General features: G+C 44.6%; 1 protein-coding gene across 2 annotated transcripts in view; it reads right to left on the bottom strand.

The window, feature by feature from the left end:
* Nucleotides 1–20,060: 20,060 nt before the first annotated feature.
* efl1 (elongation factor like GTPase 1) overlaps nt 20,061–22,508 on the bottom strand; it is a 116,510-nt gene continuing 114,062 nt past the window's right edge. Inside the window, exons 26-27 of one of the 2 annotated variants that reach the window (XR_015857587.1) lie at nt 21,950–22,049; nt 20,061–21,837 (exon numbers count right to left, since the gene is read on the bottom strand). Coding sequence is in view for 1 of the 2 variants with exons in the window: in XM_088371483.1 (XP_088227609.1) it covers nt 22,038–22,049 (12 nt within the window). In the remaining variant the exon portion in view is untranslated. Of the gene's footprint in view, nt 22,050–22,508 lie in introns of both variants that reach the window. The other variant, XM_088371483.1, reaches the window with a different exon arrangement.

Below are 22,508 nucleotides of genomic sequence, written 5' to 3'. Positions count from 1 at the left end.
AGACAGACGAAGAAGAGATAATGCGCCGAAGAAGACGTGCTAGTTTGTGTTTTGATCGTGTCGCGCATGACGCACACCCGCATTCACACAAAGACAAGAAGCTTTTATACACAAACCGTCATTATGGGGGACAAAAGAAATGCATATGATGCCGCTTTTAAGATATACGTGTCGCTCGCTAGTTTAATGTAATTTAGCGCTTCATGCATGAATAAGATTAGCATGAACAGACCCTCTTCACACTCGAATAAATGCATAAAACTGACGACGAAAGAGAGACTGAGAAAGTGTGAGGCGAAGGATATCTAATGCTATTCCAATCGGACACTAAGGAGGAAGACTTCGATGGTTTCAGTGCACAGGAGGAAGATGAAGACGGCTCTTTTTTTACTTTTACTGGTATGTTTTTTTTAACCAGCCCTGTTAGTGCTGTGCTACCGTGTTGCTGCTGTGTTACCGCCGCGTCTCAGTCACTTTGCTGTTACTTCCGTGTTGCTGCAGTATTACTGCCACGTCACAGGCAGTGTTTGGAAAGAAATGTTAAGGTTTGTTATTAAAGCTTTAAAAAAACTTTCTGTGTCCAGTCTTTCTTTGCTAATAACTCGCGTGCACACTTCCGCGTTGCTGCGGTACTACTGCTGCGTCACAGGCAATGTTTAGAAAGACATGTTCAAGTATGTTATTAAAACGTTAAAAAGGCTTTCTATGTACTGTCTCTCTTTGTAAAAAACTCGTGTGCACGTGCGGCTTATAGTCCGGTGCGGCCTATGTAAGAAAAAAATGAAATATCCCTGAATTTTAGCTGGTGCGGCTTATAATCCGGTGCGATTTATAGTCCGGCAATTACGGTATGTTGATTTGAATATGAAATTCAAGATTGTAGAGGCTATGACACAGGTGGTGGACAATCTTCTTGAATGTCTCACGATACAGATTTGTGTCGAAAAGAAAAAAGACATTATTATAAGCTGTGTCTATAGAGCTCCTGGTTCTAGCATTGAGACATTCACAGAATGGATAGAAAGTGTGATTATACAAAAAGGCAACAAAAATATTTTTATTTGCGGGGATTATAACATTGATCTATTAAATCCAAATAAAAAACAACATATCGATGATTTTTTAAATTTAATGCATAGCCTGAGTCTCTTTCCTACAATCACTAGACCCACGAGAGTAACATCACGGAACTGGGATGCAGTATATAAAGAAAAAGATGTAAATAATGCATACCATAAATTGATGACTATATTCACTTCATTATATAATAAGCATTGTCCAATCAAGGAATATAATAAAAAAAACTAAATATATGCATAGCCTGAGTCTCTTTCCTACAATCACTAGACCCACGAGAGTAACATCACGGAACTGGGATGCAATATATAAAGAAAAAGATGTAAATAATGCATACCATAAATTGATGACTATATTCACTTCATTATATAATAAGCATTGTCCAATCAAGGAATATAATAAAAAAAACTAACTATAAGTACAGTCCATGGTTGACGAAAGGCTTAAGAAATGCCTATAAAAAGAAAAAATTACTCTATAGGAACTTCAGAGAACAGAAGGCGCTGAAGATAAATATAAGAGATATAAGAATAAATTAACCAATATTATAAGATTAAGTAAGAAAGAATATTATAAGCATAAATTAGAGGATAACAAAAATAATATTAAGGGGATATGGACTCTCCTAAACCACATTATTAGAGAAGGTACCGAATAACACAAATTACCAAAATATTTTGTTATAAATGATACTGAAAATTATAATATGGAAGAAGTGGCAAACAGTTTTAATCAATTCTTTGTAAATGTTGGGCCTCAAATAGCAAAAAACATACCGATTCCAGCGCCAGATGTAGGCAACAGAGATAAATTAATAGAAAGGAATCCTCACTCAATGTTTTTGAAGGCAGTTGATGAAAATGAAATCATTAACATTGTAAAACAATGCAAAAATAAAACATCTACCGACTGCAATGGGATTGATATGATGTTAGTTAAGCAAATCATTGAGGGGATTTCAAAGCCACTTGTGTACATCTGTAACTTGTCATTTTTAACTGGTATATTCCCAAAGAAGATGAAAATTGCTAAGGTCATTCCTCTTTATAAAACTTACAAACTACAGACCTATCTCAATATTGCCACAACTCTCAAAAATATTGGAAAAGCTTTTTAACAGTAGAATAGATGGATTTTTGGAAAAACATAAATTATTTGCAGAGAACCAATATGGTTTTAGAGTAAACAGATCAACAGCACAGGCATTAATGGAATCAATCAAGGAAATCACAGATGCAATAGATAAAAAAACGACATGCAGTGGGAGTTTTCATTGACCTCAAAAAAGCTTTTGACACAATCATAATATCCTATTCAATAAATTAGAAAAATATGGGTATTAGCCTGGATAAAGGATTATCTGCAAGAACGGCAACAGTATGTAAAGTTGGGTAATCACTGCTCTGGATATTTGGACATAGCTTGTGGTGTTCCACAAGGGTCAGTTTTAGGCCCTAAATTATTTATTTTGTATATAAATGACATGTGCAAAGTCTCTAAAGAACTAAAACTCATCAATTTTGCAGATGACACAAATATCTTTTGTTCAGGTGATAACATCCAACAAGTGGAATCAGTGTTGAATGAGGAAATGAAAAAAAATAAAAATGTGGTTCGACTGGAACAAATCATCATTAAATCTAAGACCAAGTTTATGGTATTTGGCAAAGCGAACATAAAGATACGAATAGAAATAGATGGGACTGAAATTGAAAGAGTGCAGGAAAACAAGTTTCTTGGGGTTATAATAGATGACAGGCTGAGTTGGAAGCCACACATCAAAAACGTAAAGTCTAAAATTTCAAGAAGCATGGCAGTCATATACAAAGCAAAAGAATTACTGGATTATCATTCACTTTGTACACTTTATTGTTCTCTTGTCTTGCCCTATTTGCATTACTGTGCTGAGGTTTGGGGGAATACTTATAAAACTTCGCTACAGACACTTATCATTCTGCAGAAAAGAGCAATAAGGACTATTCATAAAGTCAACTACCTGGAACACACAAATCCACTTTTCATGCAATCCAAACTATTGAAATTCACTGACATAGTATCTTATCAAACAGCTATCATCATGTATAGGGCAAAAGCAAAACAACTACCAGAAAATATCCAAAACTTATTTAGGAATCGGGAGGGAGGTTATAAGTTAAGGGGGAATCACAACTTCAAAATCTTAAACATAAGAACAACCTTAAAAAGTTTCTGTATCACTATAACTGGGGTCAAACTATGGAACAATCTAAGTGAGGAACTCAAGCAAAGTCCAAGTATCCACCAGTTTAAAAGAATGTACAAAAATATGTTGTTTAGCGGGTACAAAGGCTAAAAGTGCCAAAGGGCTACACACAAGTAAAAATGACACCGAAAAATAAGTGTGAAAGTGTATCTACTTGTGTTCTGTTGTAGAATTAAATGTGTTGAATCATTGGTTTAATGTATAAAGTGAGAAAGGGGTAGGAATCTAAAAAGCTATGCTTCTTCCTACTCCTTTTCGAGCATTCTTTACTGATTTATGTACTTAGGTATTATTATTATTATTATTTATTTATGTATTTTTTTTGTTTGTTGGTTTATTTTTTGTTCGTTTGTTGTATGGACTTATATGTGGCACTTTAGAGTGTTATTTGTTTTGTTTTTTCTTTTTTGTTTTGGATGTTCGAAATAAAGATATCAATCAATCAATCAATCAATCAATCAAATTGTGGTCATTGAGGGTTACAAAGAATATTTTAAAAATATAACTACAAAAAGCAACACTGTTGCTGCAAATAAAGCATGAGAAGAATGCTGGCAGAAAATGCTGATCAAAATGCTTGTCAATGCGTAGCATAACACATTCTAAAACCTAGTGGTTGATGAACATGGTAGAAGTTTAAAACATTAACTATATTAAGAAAATGAGACTCCAGGTGTGCATCCGTGAGTTGAGTCTGCCCAATAATTAGGGATTCGTCAAAATGAATTCTTTATTCGGGTATTCTCTATTCGGGCTGTAAAGGCTTGAAATGCCCTACCCACAGGCTAGGATTTTAACAGTGAAACCGTGGTACTTTTACGGTAATCTTGCAATAGCCACATTGATACGTGAATCATTCGACGCCGACACGTTCGTCACAGTATACAGTGGGGGAAATAAATATTTGACCCCTTGCTGATTTTGCAGGTTTGCCCACTTACAAATAATGCAACGATCTACTATTTTAATCATATGTACATTCTAACAGTGAGAGACAGAATCCCAAAGAAAATTTCAGAAATTCACATCATATGAATTTATAAAAATTGATAACCGTCTGTTGAGGAAAAACAAGTATTTGAACCCCTGGACAAACAGCATGTTAATATTTTGTAGAAAAGCCATTATTGGCCAGCACAGATGTCAAACGTTTTTTATAGTTGGTGATAAGCTTTGTGCACATTTTGGCAGGGATGTTGGCCCACTCCTCTCTGCAGACAGCCTCCAAATCATTCAGGTTCTGAGGTTGTCGCCTGGCAACTCGAATTTTAAGCTCCCTCCAAACATTTTCAATTCGATTCAGGTCTGGAGACTGGCTAGGCCACTCCAGAACGTTGATGTGCTTCTTCTTCAGCCGCTCTTTTGTTGCTTTGGCGGTGTGCTTAGGATCGTTGTCGCACTGAAACACCCATCCTCGACCCATTTTCAGCTCTCTCACTGAGGGAAGGAGATGTTGGTCCAGAATTCTACGATACATGGCCCCGTCCATCCTTCCCTCAATACGATGGAGTTGTCCCGTCCCCTTGGCTGAAAAGCACCCCCAAAGCATGATGTTGCCACCACCATGCTTGACGGTGGGGATGGTGTTCTTTGGGTTGTACTCGGTGTTCTTTGCCCTCCAAACACGACGAGTTGAGTTGAGGCCAAAAAGTTCTATTTTGGTCTAATCTGACCTCATCACCTTATTCCAGGCCTCTTCTGAGTCGTCCAGGTGCTGAATGGCGAACTTCATGCGGGCCTGTACATGTTTCTTCTTGAGCAAGGGGACCTTGCGTGCGCGGCAGGATTTCAATCCATGACGGCGTAGTGTGTTACCAACCGTTTCTTTTGTAACTGTGGTCCCAGCTGCCTTCAGTTGATTCATCAGTTACCCCCTTGTGGTTTTGGGATGATTCCTCACCATTCGCATGATCAGGGAGACCCCACGAGGTGAGATCTTGTGTGGAGGCCCAGACCGAGGGAGGTTGGCAGTGGTGTGGTGCTTCTTCCATTTCCTGATAACTGCACCGACAGTTGATCTTTTCTCTCCAAGTTGCTTTCCGATTCTCTTGTAGCCCATCCCAGCCTTGTGCAGATCAACAATCCAGTCTCCAGACCTGAATCCAATTGAAAATCTTTGGAGGGAGCTTAAAATTCGAGTTGCCAGGTGACAACCCCAGAACCTGAATGATTTGGAGGCTGTCTGCAGGGAGGAGTGGGCCAACATCCCTGCCGAAATGTGCACAAAGCTTGTCACCAACTATAAAAACCGTTTGACATCTGTGCTGGCCAATAATGGCTTTTCTACAAAATATTAACATGCTGTTTGTCCAGGGGTTCAAATACTTGTTTTTCCTCATCAGACGGTTATCAATTTTTATAAATTCACATGATGTGAATTTCTGGAATTTTCTTTAGGATTCTGTCTCTCACTGTTAGAATGTACATATGATTAAAATAGTAGATCGTTGCATTCTTTGTAAGGGGGCAAACCTGCAAAATCAGCAAGGGGTCAAATACTTATTTCCCCCACTGTAATTCGAGACCGCTGCACTGTGATCTGCTCGCGAAAGGCGGATTGGGCATTGTGGCAGCTTGCGCAGCCTACCAAACTTTTGTTTAGACCCATCACAGAAACAATGATCTTAAGTAAATCTAAATCCCGATTTTACTCGATTCACTCAATCCTCCGCAACTTTCTGTCTAATTTGGTTTGGTCACGGACCCCAATTTGTTTTGTCATAAATACATTTCAAGTAGTATTTCAAATGGATGTTATAAGGACCGTACGAAGCTAAATGAGTTAAAGGTGTTAGATAATAAGAAGTCAGGCTGTTTGATCGTCATGACTGTTTATTACAGTGTTATGGATAGTTATGATTGTTCTTGATTCGGAAAGGCGGAAGTTTGAGGAAGCACCTCATCCACACAGTCACAAGTCAAAGAGCATGGCCTGACACAGTAACAGAATAAGTGGCTGCTTTATTCTCTCTTCCATCCAATACACATCGTATCAAAATGACTTACTTATCTGCGTATAGCTTCTCTTTTAATAACATGTCAACAGATGTGTGCGGAGACTGACGGCAAACGGGCCCTTCGGCTGCCTAACAACATGCCTGACCTAAATTAACGTAGCAAATAACCCCTTTGGCTGCCTAAAAACACGCCTTTCTAAAAACAAAAAAAAACAAAAAAAAACAAAACAAGACTAAACACCATTCCCAAATTCTGGAACTCAAACTCCGCGTACAATTTAGAGATTTAGGTGCAGGAAGTAATCGAAGCACAAACTTCTTTTCCAGCTAAAAATGCCCAAAGCCCCAATGCCCTTTTGATGCTCTTCTTCAAAATAGAAACTGTAAGTAACTCTTAGAGAAAAGATTCATTTGCAGCATCCATGCATTCGTCCACCACTGACACCAGTTTGGTTGGTTTGTTTAACCTAATCAGCGCTTCTTGCTTTTGTCGCAGGCCCCAAACACATTGTTGCTTTGTGATTGGTCCAGTCATCCTGTGGTGGGGATCGAAGCAAGATTGGTACAACCTGCTCCCGGCTAGGTTATGAGTTTAGCATAAATTACCATGGTGATCTCGCCAGGTTAAAAGAGACCCACATTCGTAACACCGAAAATCCTGGCTTTAGACTCAACATAGCTCACTAAACCATTAATCTTGCTTTCTAGTATACCACTCATTGCCCTTACTGTAAAGTCAAGTTGTTTCTATTGTGATAAAAGTAGAGATGTGAATTATAGATGAAGTAAATAGGTTCATGGATAAACAATTATTTAATGAAGCAAGGAGCAACACAATCGAAATCAGCTTTCCTGCTTAGAGCATATAAAGCGATGCACCAAGATGATGACAATAACCAAAGGTAAACAAACACAGCTGGCATACCGAAGTAAACAAATAGGTTTAAAAAAGACCGCAGGTATTGTAACAGGACAGCTTGTGCAGGACTGAATCATCCACACAAGTCAAAAGACAGTCAGAAAGACACTGTTTTATGACTGGTGAACTGTGGAAGTCTAAGAGATTATTCACTATCACTGGATGGGTTGAGCAGGCAGAGCTGCGGATCATTGAGTTAACACGAGTGTCCAGATTGCTTGCTGTTAAGTTGCGCTTTAAATAGTAAGTTGTGTTGTGAAAGAGATACAAAGATAATATTTCAGAATTGAATAATCAAGGACCATGGTCTCAGATTTGGAGGTGCTGATCCTCATCGCAATCGCTTCTCACTCGGCTGTGAACCGCTCCAGTGTGAGCTGGAGATCACGGCTTGAAGAAGCCAACAGCACCACATCGTCTGCAAAAAGCAGAGGCGCAATGCTGAAGTCCCTAAACCGGACACCCTCAACACCTCGGCTGCGCCTAGAAATTCTGTCCATAAAAGTTATGAACAGAATCGGTGACAAAGGGCAGCCTTGGCGGAGTCCAACCCTCACTGGGAACGAATCCGACTTACTGACGGAAATGTGGACCAAACTCTGACATCGATGATACAGGGACCGCCCTTATCAGTTGGCTCGGCACCCCGTACTCCCGAAGCACCCTCCACAGAACTTCCCGAGGGACAAAGTCGAACGCCTTCTCCAAGTCCACGGAACACGTGGACTGGTTTAGCGAACTCCCATGCCCCCTCAAAAATCCTGCCGAGGGTATAGAGCTGGTCCACTGTTCCACGGCCAGTACGAAAACTACACTGCTCCTCCTGAATCCGAGGTTCGACCTCCCAACGGACCCTCCTCTCTAGCACCCCCGAATAGACCTTACCAGGGAGGCTGAGGAGTGTGGTTCCTCTGTAGTTGGAACACACCCTCCGGTCCCCCTTCTTGAAGAGGGGAACCACTATCCCAGTCTGCCAATCCAGAGGCACCGTCCCCGATGTCCACGCAATGCTGCAGACGTTTGTCAGCCAATACAGCCCCACAACATCCAGAGCAAGGGTGCCCAAACATTTTCAGCTCGCGAGCTACTTTTGAAATGACCAAGTCACAAAGATCAACCCATTAAAAAAAATAATTTATTATATATATATATATATATATATATTCCTCGAAGCCGTCCGGAAGTCATTCTCCATGGCCTCGCCAAACTCCTCCCACGCCCGGGTTTTTGCCTCAGCAACCGCCGAAGCCGCGTTCCGCTTGTCTGTCGGCTGCCTCCGGAGTCCCACAAGCCAAAATGGCTTGAGAGGACTTCTTCTTCAGCTTGACTGCATCCCTTACCACCGGTGTCCACCAGCGGGTTCGGGGATTGCCGACACGACAGGCACCAACGACCTTACGGCCACCGGTCCGGTCGGCTGCCTCAACAATAGAGGCGCGGAACATGGTCCACTCTGACTCAATGTCCCCCGCCTCCTCCGGGATGTGGGAAAAGCTGTGCCGGAGGTAGGAGTTGAAGCTCTTCCTGACAGGGGATTCTGCCAGACGTTCCCAGCAGACCCTCACAGAGCATTTGGGTCTGCCAGGTCGGACTGGCATCTTCCCCCACCATCGGAGCCAACCCACCACCAGGTGGTGATCGAACTGCAGCCTAGGGTGTCCTGGTGCCAAGTGCACACATGGACACCCTTATGTTTGAACATGGTGTTCATTATTGACAATCCGTGTCGAGCACAGAAGTCCAACAATAGAACACCGCTCGGGTGCAGATCGGGGGGGCCGTTCCTCCTAACCACGCTCTTCCAGGTCTCACTCTCATTGCCCACGTGAGCATTGAAGTCACCCAGTAGAACGATTGAGTCCCCGAAGGCGCGCTCTCCAGTACTTCTTCTAAGAACCCCAAAAAGGGTGGGTACTCTGAGCTGCTGTTCGGTGCATAGGTACAAACAACAGTCAGGACCCGTCCCCCCACCCGAAGGCGAAGGGAGGCTACCCTCTCGTTCACGGGGGTGAACCCCAATGTGCAGGCGCCCAGCAATGAGTATATCCACACCTCCGCGACGCCTCTCACCGTGGGCAACTCCAGAGTGGAAGAGAGTCCAGCCCCTCTTGAGAGGGCTTGTACCGGAACCCAAACTGTACGTGGAGGCAAGTTCAACTATGTCTAGTCGGAACTTTTCTTCCTCGCACACCAGCTCGGGCTCCTTTCCAACCAGAGAGGTGACATTCCATGTTCTAAGAGCCAGCTTCTGCAGCCGGAGATCAGAGATCAGGTCCCCGCCCTTGGCCGCCGTCCAGCTCACTATGCACCCGACCCCTTTGGCCCCTCCCACAGGGGCTGAGCCCATGGGAAGGGGGACCCACGTTCCCTTTTTGGGCTGTGCCCGGCCGGGCCCCATGGGCGAAGGTCCGGCCACCAGACGCTCGCCTTCGAGCCCCGCCTCCAGGCCTGGCTCCAGAGGGGGGGCCCGGTGACCCGCATCCGGGAGAGGGAAAACTAAATCCATATATTTTATTCTTCATAAGGGCAGTGACAGCTTTATTTATATTTACTGTGGATAAATGTGAATCTAGAAAATTTAAGGCAGGTGTTTGATATCATATCATGTTTACTACTTTGTATACCTACTTAGCTATTTGCCAAAACATTGTCTCATTTTTTTTCTTTGGTTTATTACCTTACTCTAAAACAAAATCTAAAACTAAATTTAATTTAATTTAACTGCTATTAGGTCAGTGCACAGAATGTGCTTTGGGCACCTTATGGCCAGTCACGAACTGAGGGAATGAAACTGTCAAATTAAACTACTGCTCATGCCAAAATGGAGAAAAAATGAAAAACTATCTGATAATTGAGTGAAATAAAGGCTAATTCTTTGGTGGCTAAATCAATCTGTTTCAAGTGGGGAGGACACACATGTGACAAAACTGAAAAGCTACTATTGTATACTGTAGATTTAAATGTATAGCAATGCCCAATTAATATTACTGCTAGCTTTTTGATGGGGAAGGGGAGAATCTATTGAAGAACTTCGTCAACATGTCAAAACAATCAAATCTGTCTGGAGCACAAAACTATTTTTTTTTTTCTTTGCAGAGCAACCCAAAGTTCGATCAAATTGACCCAACTCAGCAGTGATGGTGCATCAAATGTTTTTTCCTGCTTTTCAGAGTCAAAATTTCTGTTGGCATTTTGCCCCTTTAAATTTGACATTTGTATCCCTATGTTTGTTTGTTGTAAATTGTGTAAAACGTTAATTAGTTTAAACTTTACATCTATGTTAAAGTGCACCCTATTATGTCACGAATCGGAATGGAGCAGGGCGACCAAGTGCAGCTTGGACCAGGGTTTATTGGAGAAAACAAACTAACAGATTCGGTAAACTGACATAACTCACTAACAAAACCAACAACAGGACTGACCGACAAAGACGTGAAATGAAAAGACAGGCTGATATTGACAATGATCCGACAGGGAGTGACACAGACAGGACTTAAATACAAGACAGGTAACAAGAGGCAGGTGACTGAGATTACAATGATTGTGAGGTAACACAGGAGGGGAGGGGCGAGTACACAGACACGGACAGAAACCATGACAACCTACATATAAAACAACGAGGGACGAGTCGTGACATAATAACGACATTATTATCATAATTTAATTTAGTTTGTGTGTGTGTGTGTGTGCTTGCGCACACGGCGCTGTGATGCGAAGTGCAGTGGTATTGGAGTAGTAGTGCTGGTAGTTAGTGCATGTTGCATGCTTCTTCCTGCTTGCTACCTTCTGCTTTTAGCTACTGCCGCCGGCTAGCCCCCTGTTTCCGGGGGCGAAAAGAGGAGCCGAGTGCGTAAGTCTCCTCAGCCGATACATAGCCTCTCCACCGTCAAGACTTCTGCATGCTTCCTCGTGGCCACACATGGTAACTGGGTGCCTCACGGCTCCAGGCCAAACTGCAGGGGATCGACCGGGGGAGCAACAGTGGGCCCCTAGGCGTGATGTACAGGCCCACCGGCGCGTGGATGTCCTGGCGCCCGCTAACCACTGTCCCAGTCAACATGGGTGAAATCGCATCCCCGCTACCTTGTGGGTATCGTCTGGAACGAAAAGGCTAAGGGAGCAAACCCCGACAGAAAACCCGGCTCGGACTCCGTTAGGCAGACTCATGCTTCAAAAAAGCATTGTTCTGGCAACACCTGCAGCCAACCTGATGCCAAATGTATTGGTTCACCGTTCCTTTGGATGACAACAGGAAGGCCGAGAGGGGAGCCCTGATGCCTGGGAAACTCAAGGCTTCCAAAAAACTTGCCCAGGCTTCTTGTGCAGTGGAGAGGAAACTTCAGCTCCACTAACCAGTGGAGACACAACACAGGAGGTTAGCAGTTACCGGTTATAAGCCCTTTCTTATTAGCGTAGAGCAGGGGTGTCCAAACTACGGCCCGCGGGCCGCAGTTTTTATTGGCCCGCAGCAAATTCTGAAAACATGATTGAATATGGCCCGCACAAGAAGCTTGAGCTCAACTCTGTTGCACTTCTCAGTTTCAACACTAGATGGAGCCCACCAAACAAACGAAATCAAGCGAAGAAAAACTTTTACCGCTAATCACCAGAAATGGCTGCACCAAAGAAACGCAAAATCGCGAGTGAGTGTAGAAGATTTCAAACACGGTGGGAAAATGAGTATTTCTTCAAAGAAATCAACGGAAAGTGTGTCTGTTTGATTTGTAATGAAGATGTTGCTGTGATGAAAGAGTATAATGTCCGTCGGCACTATGAGACCAAACATCAGAGCTACACATCGTACACCGGTGCTGAACGAGCACAGAAAGTTAAGCAAATGGCAGTTAGCCTGCAAGCTCAACAGCAGTTTTTTTTTTTCGTGCCAACAAAACACAGGAAAACTCCACAAGAGCAAGTTATGAAGTCGCTAAACTTATTGCCCAGCACGGCAAACCGTTTTCAGACGGTGATTTCATAAAGCAGTGCCTCATCAAAGTCACAGAAGTAATGTGCCCAGAAAAAGTGCCGGATTTCAACAATGTGAGCTTATCCAGAAACACAGTGGTGCGGAGAATTGAGGACTTGTCAGCGAGCGTGAAACTCCACCTGAGAGACAAGGCTTGTGCTTTTGATTTTTACTCAATAGCATGTGATGAGAGCACAGATGCCACAGACACCGCACAACCGTTAAGTTTTTTGCGGGGAGTAGATGATTTTGGTGTACGGAGGAGCTGCTTGATATGATGAGCCTAAAAGGTACAACGACGGGAAAAGATATTTTTGAAGCTGTGTCAGAGGCAGTTGAAAAGATGGGGCTTAAATGGGACAAGCTCTGTGGAGGAAGAACAGACGGAGCTCCGGCCATGACTGGCGAGCGCAAAGGAATGGCATTGTTGGACTGCGCCAAGGTAAAAGAGAGCAGAGGTGAGGCTCTTCAGGGCCGACCTCTTCATGAGTTAAGTGACCCTCTGTGGCTGGCAGACCTGGCATTTTTAGTTGATCTTACGCATCATCTGAATACACTGAACAAGAACCTACAAGGCAAAGAACAGCTGGTGCCACACCTGCATGCGCACATGAAAGCCTTCTGCGTAAAGCTCTGCCTGTTTGAGACACATCTACGAGGCTTTAATGCTGCACACTTCCCTGCGCTGTCTGAAATCAAGTCTGCTTTTCCAAACGCCGACCTTTCTGCTAAAAAGGAGAAATATGTGTCTGAGATTTCCCCTCTCATGACGGAATTCAACCAGCGTTTCCAAGATTTTTCTGCCATTGAAAAACAAATCAAGCTGTTCTCGACCCCCTTCCTGGTGGATGCAGAAGAAGTGGAAGAGAGTCTGCAGTTAGAGCTGATTGAAATTCAATGTGATGATTCTCTGAAGAGTCAGCATCAGCTTCTCCCCCTCCCCGAATTCTATCAGAGTTTGGATAATGCCAAGTTTCCTCTGATGAGACGCCACGCAAAAAGAATGATGAGCCTTTTCGGCTCGACATACATATGTGAACAAACATTTTCCCTGTTCAATCAGAACAAAAGCAGACTGAGAACCAGAATAACTGATAGCCATCTCTGTGAAGTCCTTCTTGTCTCAACCACCAAACTTTCTCCTGACATGTCAGCCATCCTTCAATCCAAAGGACAGCATCACTGCTCCCACTGAGTGCAATGTTCTTCACAATACACAGTATTCATGTGTCAGTATGTCACCTCTAGTGTGTGGCCCGGCCCTTTGTTTATTTTTCTGTATTTGGCCCTCACTAAAAAAAGGTTTGGACACCCCTGGCGTAGAGTATGGGTGCCAGGGGCTACCTTCGACGGAGGGAGAGATGTTCGGTCTCATTGGACAGCTACCGCCTGCCTCAAGCTGGGCAGCCCCCAGCCAATAAGGTGCTTTCCCGCCACAGCCTGCCTGCTTAATTGGGTGCTTGGAGCTCAGGGATCTATCCTAACAAGTGGGCTGTAAATTTACGCACCAAGCAACATAAGGAAATTACCGAAGATTCCAGCACTACGCCTGGGGTGCTGGAATGTCAGGACTATGACACCCGGGCTCAGTGACAACCTACAAGAAATTAGTTATGTCCGTAAAACTGCAGTTATAAACAACGAACTCCTGAAGCTCAGAATTGACATCTTGACCCTCCAGGAAACACGACTCCATGGATCTGGCTCACTCAAGGAAAAGGACTATACCTTCTTTTGGCGGGGGAAGCCCCCTGAGGAAACCAGGGAATACGGAGTAGGGTTTGCTGTCAGGAACACACTCCTGGGAGCAGTGGTACCACCCACAGGCGGCTCTGAGAGAATCCTGGATCTCTGCCTCAATACATCCATGGGACCTGTCCACCTAGTGAGTCTGTACGCTCCAACACTTAACTCCCCCAAGGAAATAAAAGACAGGTTTTATGATGAACTCAAAGCGACTCTTAAAAACATTCCCAGCCGTGAACAGCTCTACCTACTTGGTGACTTTAATGCTAGAGTCAGAGCCGATCGTGACTCCTGGCCATCCTGCTTGGGACACCATGGCATCGGTAAGCTAAACAAAAATGGGCAGCGACTTCTGGAGTTCTGCACATATCACCTTTGCATCACCAACACATACTTCCAGACCAAACCCATTCACAAAGTCTCTTGGAGACATCCACGCTCAGGTCACTGGCACCAGTTAGACCTGATCATAACATGCACTTCTGATCTCAGAGGCATCCTTCAAACACGCAGTCTCCACAGTGCAGTCTGCAACACAGACCACTCCCTTGTGCTCTGTAGAGTCAAGCTACAGGCAAAAAACCTACACAGATCCAAACCAAAGGGAGCCCCATGCATCGACAGCAGCAAAACAACTGACCCAACCAAAGCTACAGCCTTCCTCTGTGCCTTAGAGGTCTCCCTCTACAGCCCACCCCTGTCCAGCTCCGCCCAGCGGTACTGGGATGGCTTGAGGGATGCCATACACAGCAAGGCCCTGTCGGTCTTTGGCAAAAAGCAGGGAAAGCCAAACGACTGGTTCAATGCCAATTTAACATCATTGGCACCAATCCTTGAAGAAAAACGCGTCGCACTCACAAATTACAAGCACACTCCAAACACCAAAACTCTACAGACCCTCCGATCTTCTAGGGGGAAACTCCAACAAGCCGCTAGACGTTGTGCCAATGACTAATGGCTACAGCTCTGCAGCAACATTTAAGCAGCTGCTGACACAGGCAACATCAGACTCATGTTCGATGGCATCAAAAAGGCACTTGGACCATCACCCCACAAAATCGTCCCGCTGAAATCAGAAACCATCGTTGAACGCTCTAAGCAGCTGGACTGCTGGGTGGAACACTACTCAGAGCTCTATGCCAGGGACAACAGCATCTCTGATGCAGCCCTCAGGCATGTAGGGCACCTACCTGTCATGGAAGAGCTCAACATGGAACCAACAACTGCAATAAACAGCCTGCCCAGCGGAAAAGCTCCAGGCACCGGTGGGATAACAGCCGAAGTCCTCAACTGTGAGAAGCCTGCTCTTCTGCATAGACTGAACAAGCTCTTATGGCTGTGCTGGAAAGAAGGCTCTGTCCCACAGGACATGAGAAATGCTAACATCGTCACCTTGTACAAAAACAAGGGAGACAGGAGTGACTGTAACAACTACCGTGGCATCTCCCTACTCAGCATTACCAGTAAGCTCTTTGCTCGAGTTGTACTAAACAGACTCCAAGTCCTCGCAGAGAAGCTCTACCCAGAGTCACAGGCAGGGTTCAGAGCAGGAAGATCAACTCTGGATATGACCTTCACCCTGAGACAGCTGCAGGAGAAGTGCAGAGAACAACACAAACCTCTCTACATGGCCTTCATTGACCTTACCAAGGCTTTTGACCAGGTGAGCAGGAGCGGCCTTTTCCAACTGGTGGAACGGATAGGCTGCCCACTAAAACACCTCAGCATCCTCCAATCCTTCCACACTGACATGAAAGGTACTGTCCAGTACAATGGGTGCACTTCTGAGTCCTTTAACATCCCCTGTGGTGTCAAACAGGGATGCGTGCTGGCACCCACTCTGTTTGGGATATTCTTCTCTCTCCTCCTGCGCCAAGCCTTCGGAACATCAACTGAGGGAGTTTACTTACACACCAGGACAGACGGCAAACTACTCAACCTATCCCGACTGAGAGCAAAAACCAAGATCAGACCACTCACCATTAGGGACATGTTGTTTGCTGATGATGCAGCATTGGCAACACACACTAAGGAACACCTGCAGATTCTCCTAGACCGGTTCAGCCAAGCATGTCAGGACTTCAACCTGACCATCAGCCTAAACAAAACCAAGACAATGGGCCAGGGGACCACTGTCCCACCCTCCATCACCATCAACAACTACACACTGGAAGCTGGAAGCAGCTTTATCTACCTTGGGTCTACCATCACCTGCAATTTGTCACTCAATGCCGAGGTCAACAGCCGTATTGGGAAAGCAGCTTCTACCTTTGGAAAACTGACCCCCAGAGTATAGCAGAACAGCAAGCTCACCATCCATACAAAGGTGCAAGTGTACAGGGCCTGTGTCGTCAGTACACTCTCGTATGGCAGCGAAGCCTGGACTCTTTATGCACATCACGAGAGAAGGCTAAACTCTTTCCATCTGCGTTGCCTGAGACGCATACTGGGCATCACCTGGCGGGACAGGATCACAGACAGTGCAGTCCTGGAGAGTGCACAGCTCCCCACTATACTCTACTTGCTGAAGCAGCGGCGTCTCCGTTGGCTGGGCTATGTCTGTCGGATGGAAGACGGTCGTATGCCAAAGGACATCTTATATGCAGAGCTAAAATCAGGCAAAAGGCAAGTAGGCCGCCCATTGCTCCGCTACAAGGATGTCTGCAAACAAGACCTCAAATCCTTCAACATCAACCCAGCCACCTGGGAAGACGTCGCCCAGGATCGCCACAAATGGCAACAGGCTCTCCGAAACGGGCTGCAGACCTACGAAATCACCCTGGTTCAACATCGAGAAACGAAAAGGAAGTTGAGAAAGCAGCAAGCTACCATGCCCCCATCTTCACCGGATCCGGCCCACACCTGTAACATCTGCGGCCGTGTCTGTCTCTCACGGATAGGACTTACCAGCCACAGCAGACGCTGTGCAAAGAACACCTAACCTCCAGATACAAGAAATCTATGGTCTTTCGAGACTGTGATGCCGATGATGATCATAATTTAGCATTGCCACATGCCATAATAAACAGCAGCAAAATCTAATCTCTATATCAGGAAAAATAAATCAATTGTATCGCCTAGATTTTTTCATGTTTACATTTTAAATTAGATGATGCGTTTTAGAATGTGTATACGTATTTAATATAGTTAGCTGTGTGGTGTGTCATTTTATACTTCCAAGACAATTGTATAGTGTAGTTTAATTGTTTTTTTTAATCACCGCCTCGGACGCCACATACGTAGAGTAGGTCTGGCCGGACACTCACCTTGTCTGCCCACAATCTCTGCCACATGTTCCGAGCTGGGCACAGGAACACACTTGGTCATGTTTACACTCTTTTTCCAAAGCTCTTGGCTGTCGTCGTACAGCAAGTTGTCGTCGTTGCCCAACCCAAGCATCGAGAACTGGTCCGAGGCGAACTGCAGGGCTCTGTGGTCGTCCAGCGCATCTACCTGCACACTGCTGTCGGCGAACAGTGAGCTGGGCATCTTTGGGGCCAAAGAAAAAGGAGGGTACAAAGGGAGTGACCGGGTAGACAAGAGAGGGAAGGAGGAGGGGGAAGGCACCCGACCTGGTTTTCAACAGACAACCAGTCAGTGCAAATAAATCAGTGCGGCTGAAAATGTGAAAAGCAGTGTGGAAGGAGTACAAAAACATCCGCTAGCTTTGTCTTCCCAAATAGTGAAAAAGTCTCGATCCAATCTAAGTAGTTTTTCCAAAAATATTAGAGAAAAGGGTTAGTTAGGTATATGTATTCCTGAAAGATAAATGTATTAATCCTTCCTGGCAAGGATTCTCCTGGTCCTGAGGATCACTGTTGCTTTTGTCTAAGTTCCTTTGCAGCCAGACAGAGCCGTGTGCATGACATCACCGGCTGGGCAGGGACGATGCGGCGCACCGGGGATTGGTGTGTATATCTGCGAGCTTGATCTGCTGCGGCTGTTTTGGCTCGGTGTGGGCGTGGTCTATTTTAACGACACTCATTCTTTGCGAGGAAACCGAGCAAGATCAGAAACAAAAAGGAGATCCGTGTCTCTGCAATGTACAACCCTGACCTCTGACAGTAATACTGACATTAATAGTACTGAGAGGCAACGTGACTGTTAGTACCTTATGTTTCCATTTCTCCTTCATTTGGTTTTATTTAAGTAGTGTTGTTTACTTATTGTTTTTGGTTATTTTATCAATTGTTTATTGTTCTGTTTAGTGTACTGATGTGTCATCAATGTAAAACAATTTATCAATATTGATGTTTATCTCAAACATTTAGTAATTCATTTATCTTCAATATGACTTATATGATCACTAGGGCCGTATGTCTGTCTAAATATCCTCATAATCCATGCAGATATTTAATTCCATGAGACAAGATCACAAAATAACTTGCCATTTTTCATTCACAAAGAAATACTTTTACTAGAACAAGGCTGGTACCCCAAACTAAAACTTAAATCTTACCTGCCAAAGATGTTGTTGTTATAAAACAATTTGTATAAATACACCAGATAAGAAATAAAAATTGAATTTCGGATCTTTTTTTTTTTTTAAGCAGATTGTGTACTTCATGTGTTGTGTGATCCAGTTGTGGTTGTTTTGGGTTGGAATTTGAGCTCTCAAAATAATGTAATTTGAAACGTTTTCTCTTCAATGTTATAGTATGGTACAGTACGGTACAGTTGCAGTGATTTGGTCTTAGTGCTAAGATCAGCATTTATTGATGCATTATTCTCTGCCTGTCTTTCCTTTTCTCCCTGTGTTTCCTCCCAGTTCATCTCTCATTCCAATCTATTCCATCTCAAAGTCAAAAAAGTCAAAAGTCAAAGTCAGCTTTATTGTCAATTTCTCCACATGCCAAAGACACACAAAGAAACCGAAATTTCGTTCCCCCCATCCCACGGTGACAAGACATGGCTCACAACAGACAAACAGTAAACAAGTATAACAAAAGCGTGCTGAATAAATAATGAATAAATAACACAACAATAAATAAATAAATAAATAATTAAGAGGAGCACAAAAAGAAAAAAACAAAAAAGAGCAAGTGCGCGTACAGCAGACATTCCCGAAAATAGCGCAACAGTGCCGCACGCTACGCAGAAGGGGGTAGCGAGTTCAGGGCCCTAACAGCCTGGGGAAAGAAGCTGTCGGCGAGTCTGGTGGTGCGGGAGCGCAGGCTCCTGTACCTCTTCCCAGAGGGCAGAAGGTCAAACAAAGAGTGAGCCGGGTGACTCACATCTCTGGCAATCGAGGTTGCCTTGCGGGTGAGATGGGAGGTGTAAATGTCCTTCAGGGAGGGAAGCGAAGCACCAATAATCTTACCAGCCGTATTCACTATGCGCTGCAGGGCCTTCAAGTTCTGTTCAGTGCAGTTACCACGCCAGACAGCGATGCAACTGGTGAGGACGCTCTCAATGGTGCCACGGTAGAATGTAGACAGGACTGCCTGAGGAGCACATGCACGGCTGAGCTTCCGCAGGAAGTACAGGCGGCGCTGAGCTTTCTTTGCCAGTGACGAGGTGTTCGCGGACCAGGAGAGGTCCTCACTGATGTGCACCCCCAGGAACTTGGTCTGTTTCTATATCTCATGTTCTCCTCCATTTATTCCACACCACTCTGTATTCCACCCACTCCCTCCCCACAATGGCACGCTGAACTGAAGTGGGACTGCTTTCCTGCTCTCTAATTGGCTGGCTGAGCTGAATCAGAATGCATCACAACATGAGCCTTCCTGTCCGTCCTCATTCGCTTCCTTCATCAAGTGTATGCATTATCGCCCTCATCTTCCTCTTGTTAATCTCGCAATGACTATGGTGTGTTGAAATTCCCCAATTCTAGGAAATAAAAAGTGATTTGGGCATTCATCATATTGCATTTTAGCGATTTACTATTTTGGCTAAGTTGCACATTTTATACACACACACACACACACACACACACACACACACACACGCACGCACGCACGCGCACGCGCACGCGCACGCGCACGCGCACACGCACACGCACACACACACACACACACACACACACACACACACACACACACACACACGACTGTGTCTGAAAATTAGAATATTGTGACAAAGTTCTTTATTTTCTGTAATGCAATTAAAAAAACTAAGATGTCATACATTCTGGATTCATTACAAATCAACTCAAATATTGCAAGCCTTTTATTATTTTAATATTGCTGATTATGGCATACAGCTTAAGAAAACTCAAATATCCTATCTCAAAATATTAGAATATTTCCTCAGACCAAGTAAAAAAACTGATTTATAACAGCAAAACAAAATCAAACATTTGAAAATGTCCATTAATGCACTCAGTACTTGGTTGGGAATCTTTTTGGACGGATTACTGCATCAATGCAGCGTGGCATGGAGGCAATCAGCCTGTAGCATTGCTGAGGTGTTATGGATGCCCAGGATGCTTCAATAGCGGCCTTCAGCTCATTTGCATTGTTGGGTCTGGTGTCTTTCAGCTTCTTCTTCATAATACCCTACAAATTATCTATGGGGTTCAGGCCAGGGGAATTGGCAGGCCAATCGAAGACATTAATGCCATGGTCAGTACACTATTTACTAGTGCTTTTGGCAGTGTGGGCAGGTGCCAGATCATGCTGGAAAATGAAATCATAATCTCCATAGAGCTTTTCAGCAGACGGAAGCATGTAGTGCTCTAAAATCTTTTGGTACACAGCTGCATTTACTCTGGTCTTGATGAAACCCAGTGGACCAACACCAGCAGCTGACATGGCTCCCCAAACCATCGCTGACTGTGGGAACTTCACATTGAATTTCAAGCAACTTGGATTTTGCTCCTCTCCAGCCTTTCTCCAGACTCTGGCGCCTTGACTTCCAAATGAAATACAAAACTTGCTTTCAAGATTCAAGAATTTTTATTCGCCATGTTTGAGCGTGCCAAACTAGGAATTTGACTTCGGTACATCACAGCCTCTGTTCAACATTTAGGTGACTAACAACACTCAGGACGTCGGAAAAATGATAAATATTCTCAAACATCCCTAATCTTAAACTTCCAGGAGGGCAAGGAAAACCTCAAAACTCCGACTAGGGGAAATGAGAAACCTTGAGAAGAGACCACAGATGGGAGGATCCCTCTTCTAGGATGACCAGGCTGCAACGGATGCAGAGAGGACACATAGTACAAATAATGTAGACAATTCAAAAAAGGTGTGGGGAGCAGGATGTTATTGCACAGCAAAGACTCTGAGTTCATCAGAGCGACAGCCTGGGGGAATGAGCTGTCTCTGTGTCTGCTGGTTTTGGCGTACAGAGCTCTATAACGCCATCCGGAGAGGAGTATTTTGAGCCGACTGCAACCTGGGTGAGAAGGGTCCGTAGAGATGTTATTTGCACGTTTCCTGGTCCTGGACAGGTACAAGTCTTGGATAGATGGGAGGTTGATTCCAATTATCATTTCTGCAGTCCTGATTGTCCGTTGCAGTCAGTGCTTGTCTTGTTTGGAGGCCGATCCAAACCAGACAGTGATGGAGGTGCAGAGGACTGACTGGATGATGGCAGTATAGAAGGTCTTCAGCAGCTCCCGCGGCAGGTTGAACTTCTTGAGCTGTCTCAGGAAGCACAGCCTCTGCTGGATCTTCTTCCGTACAGAGTCTATGTGGCCGGTCCATTTCAGGTCCCGAGAGATTGTGGTTCCCAGGAACTTGAAGGTGTCTGTGGAGAGAATAGTATTACTGCGGATAGTGAGGGATGAAAGTGGTGAATGGTCTCGCCTGAAGTCCACTGTCATCTCCACGGTCTTGAGCGGGTTCAGCTCCAGGTGGTTTTGGCTGCACCAGTGGACCAGCCGCTCCACCTCCTGTCTGTACGCAGTCTCATCACCGTTCTGGATCAGTCCGATGAGAGTGGTGTCGTCTGCATACTTCAGGAGCTTCACAGGAGTCACCTGCGGAGAAATCCTTGGTGTAGAGGCAAAAGAGCAGTGGGGAGAGGACGCACCCCTGAGGGGCTCCAGTATTGGTGGTCCGGGTGTCAGATGTGATGCTCCCCAGCCTCACACGCTGTCTCCTTTTGGTCAGGAAGCTGGTGACCCACTGGCAGGTGGAGGCAGGCACCGTGAGCTGGATGAGCTTCTGTTGGAGGATGTCAGGAGCGATCCTGTCAGGATCGACCGATTACACTTAAACTCGGTTTTATTAGATCGCTTCATACGAAAGCAGTTCTCGTTAATGACCTTATCACGGAACATAATCTAAACGTTTTCGGTCTTTGCGAGACCTGGTTAAAACCTAATGAACTGCTGCCGCTTAACAAGGCCTTGCCTCCAAATTTTGTTAGCTTGCATGTGACGCGTCCTCGAAAAAAGGGTGGGGGTGTCGCCCTCATCTCAAATTCTGAGCTTAGATTTAGGCCTCGCTCAATTCACGTATTTAAAACATTTGAAGTTCTCATTGTCCGATCCACTGCTTTACCGTCATTCTATCTTGCTGTTATTTACCGTCCACCCGGGGCTTACTCTGGCTTCCTGGATGAATTTTCAGAATTTGTGGCTTATCTAGTGACAAATGCAGATAATATAGTTATCATGGGTGATTTCAACATGCACATGAATTCACC

Source organism: Syngnathus floridae, chromosome 3 (assembly GCF_059516105.1).
Source record: "Syngnathus floridae isolate MCC-2025c chromosome 3, RoL_Sflo_1.0, whole genome shotgun sequence".
NCBI classification, from domain to species: Eukaryota; Metazoa; Chordata; class Actinopteri; order Syngnathiformes; family Syngnathidae; genus Syngnathus; species Syngnathus floridae.
The sequence above is the reverse complement of the archived record's forward strand: the minus strand, read 5'-3'. Positions and strand labels throughout refer to the sequence as shown.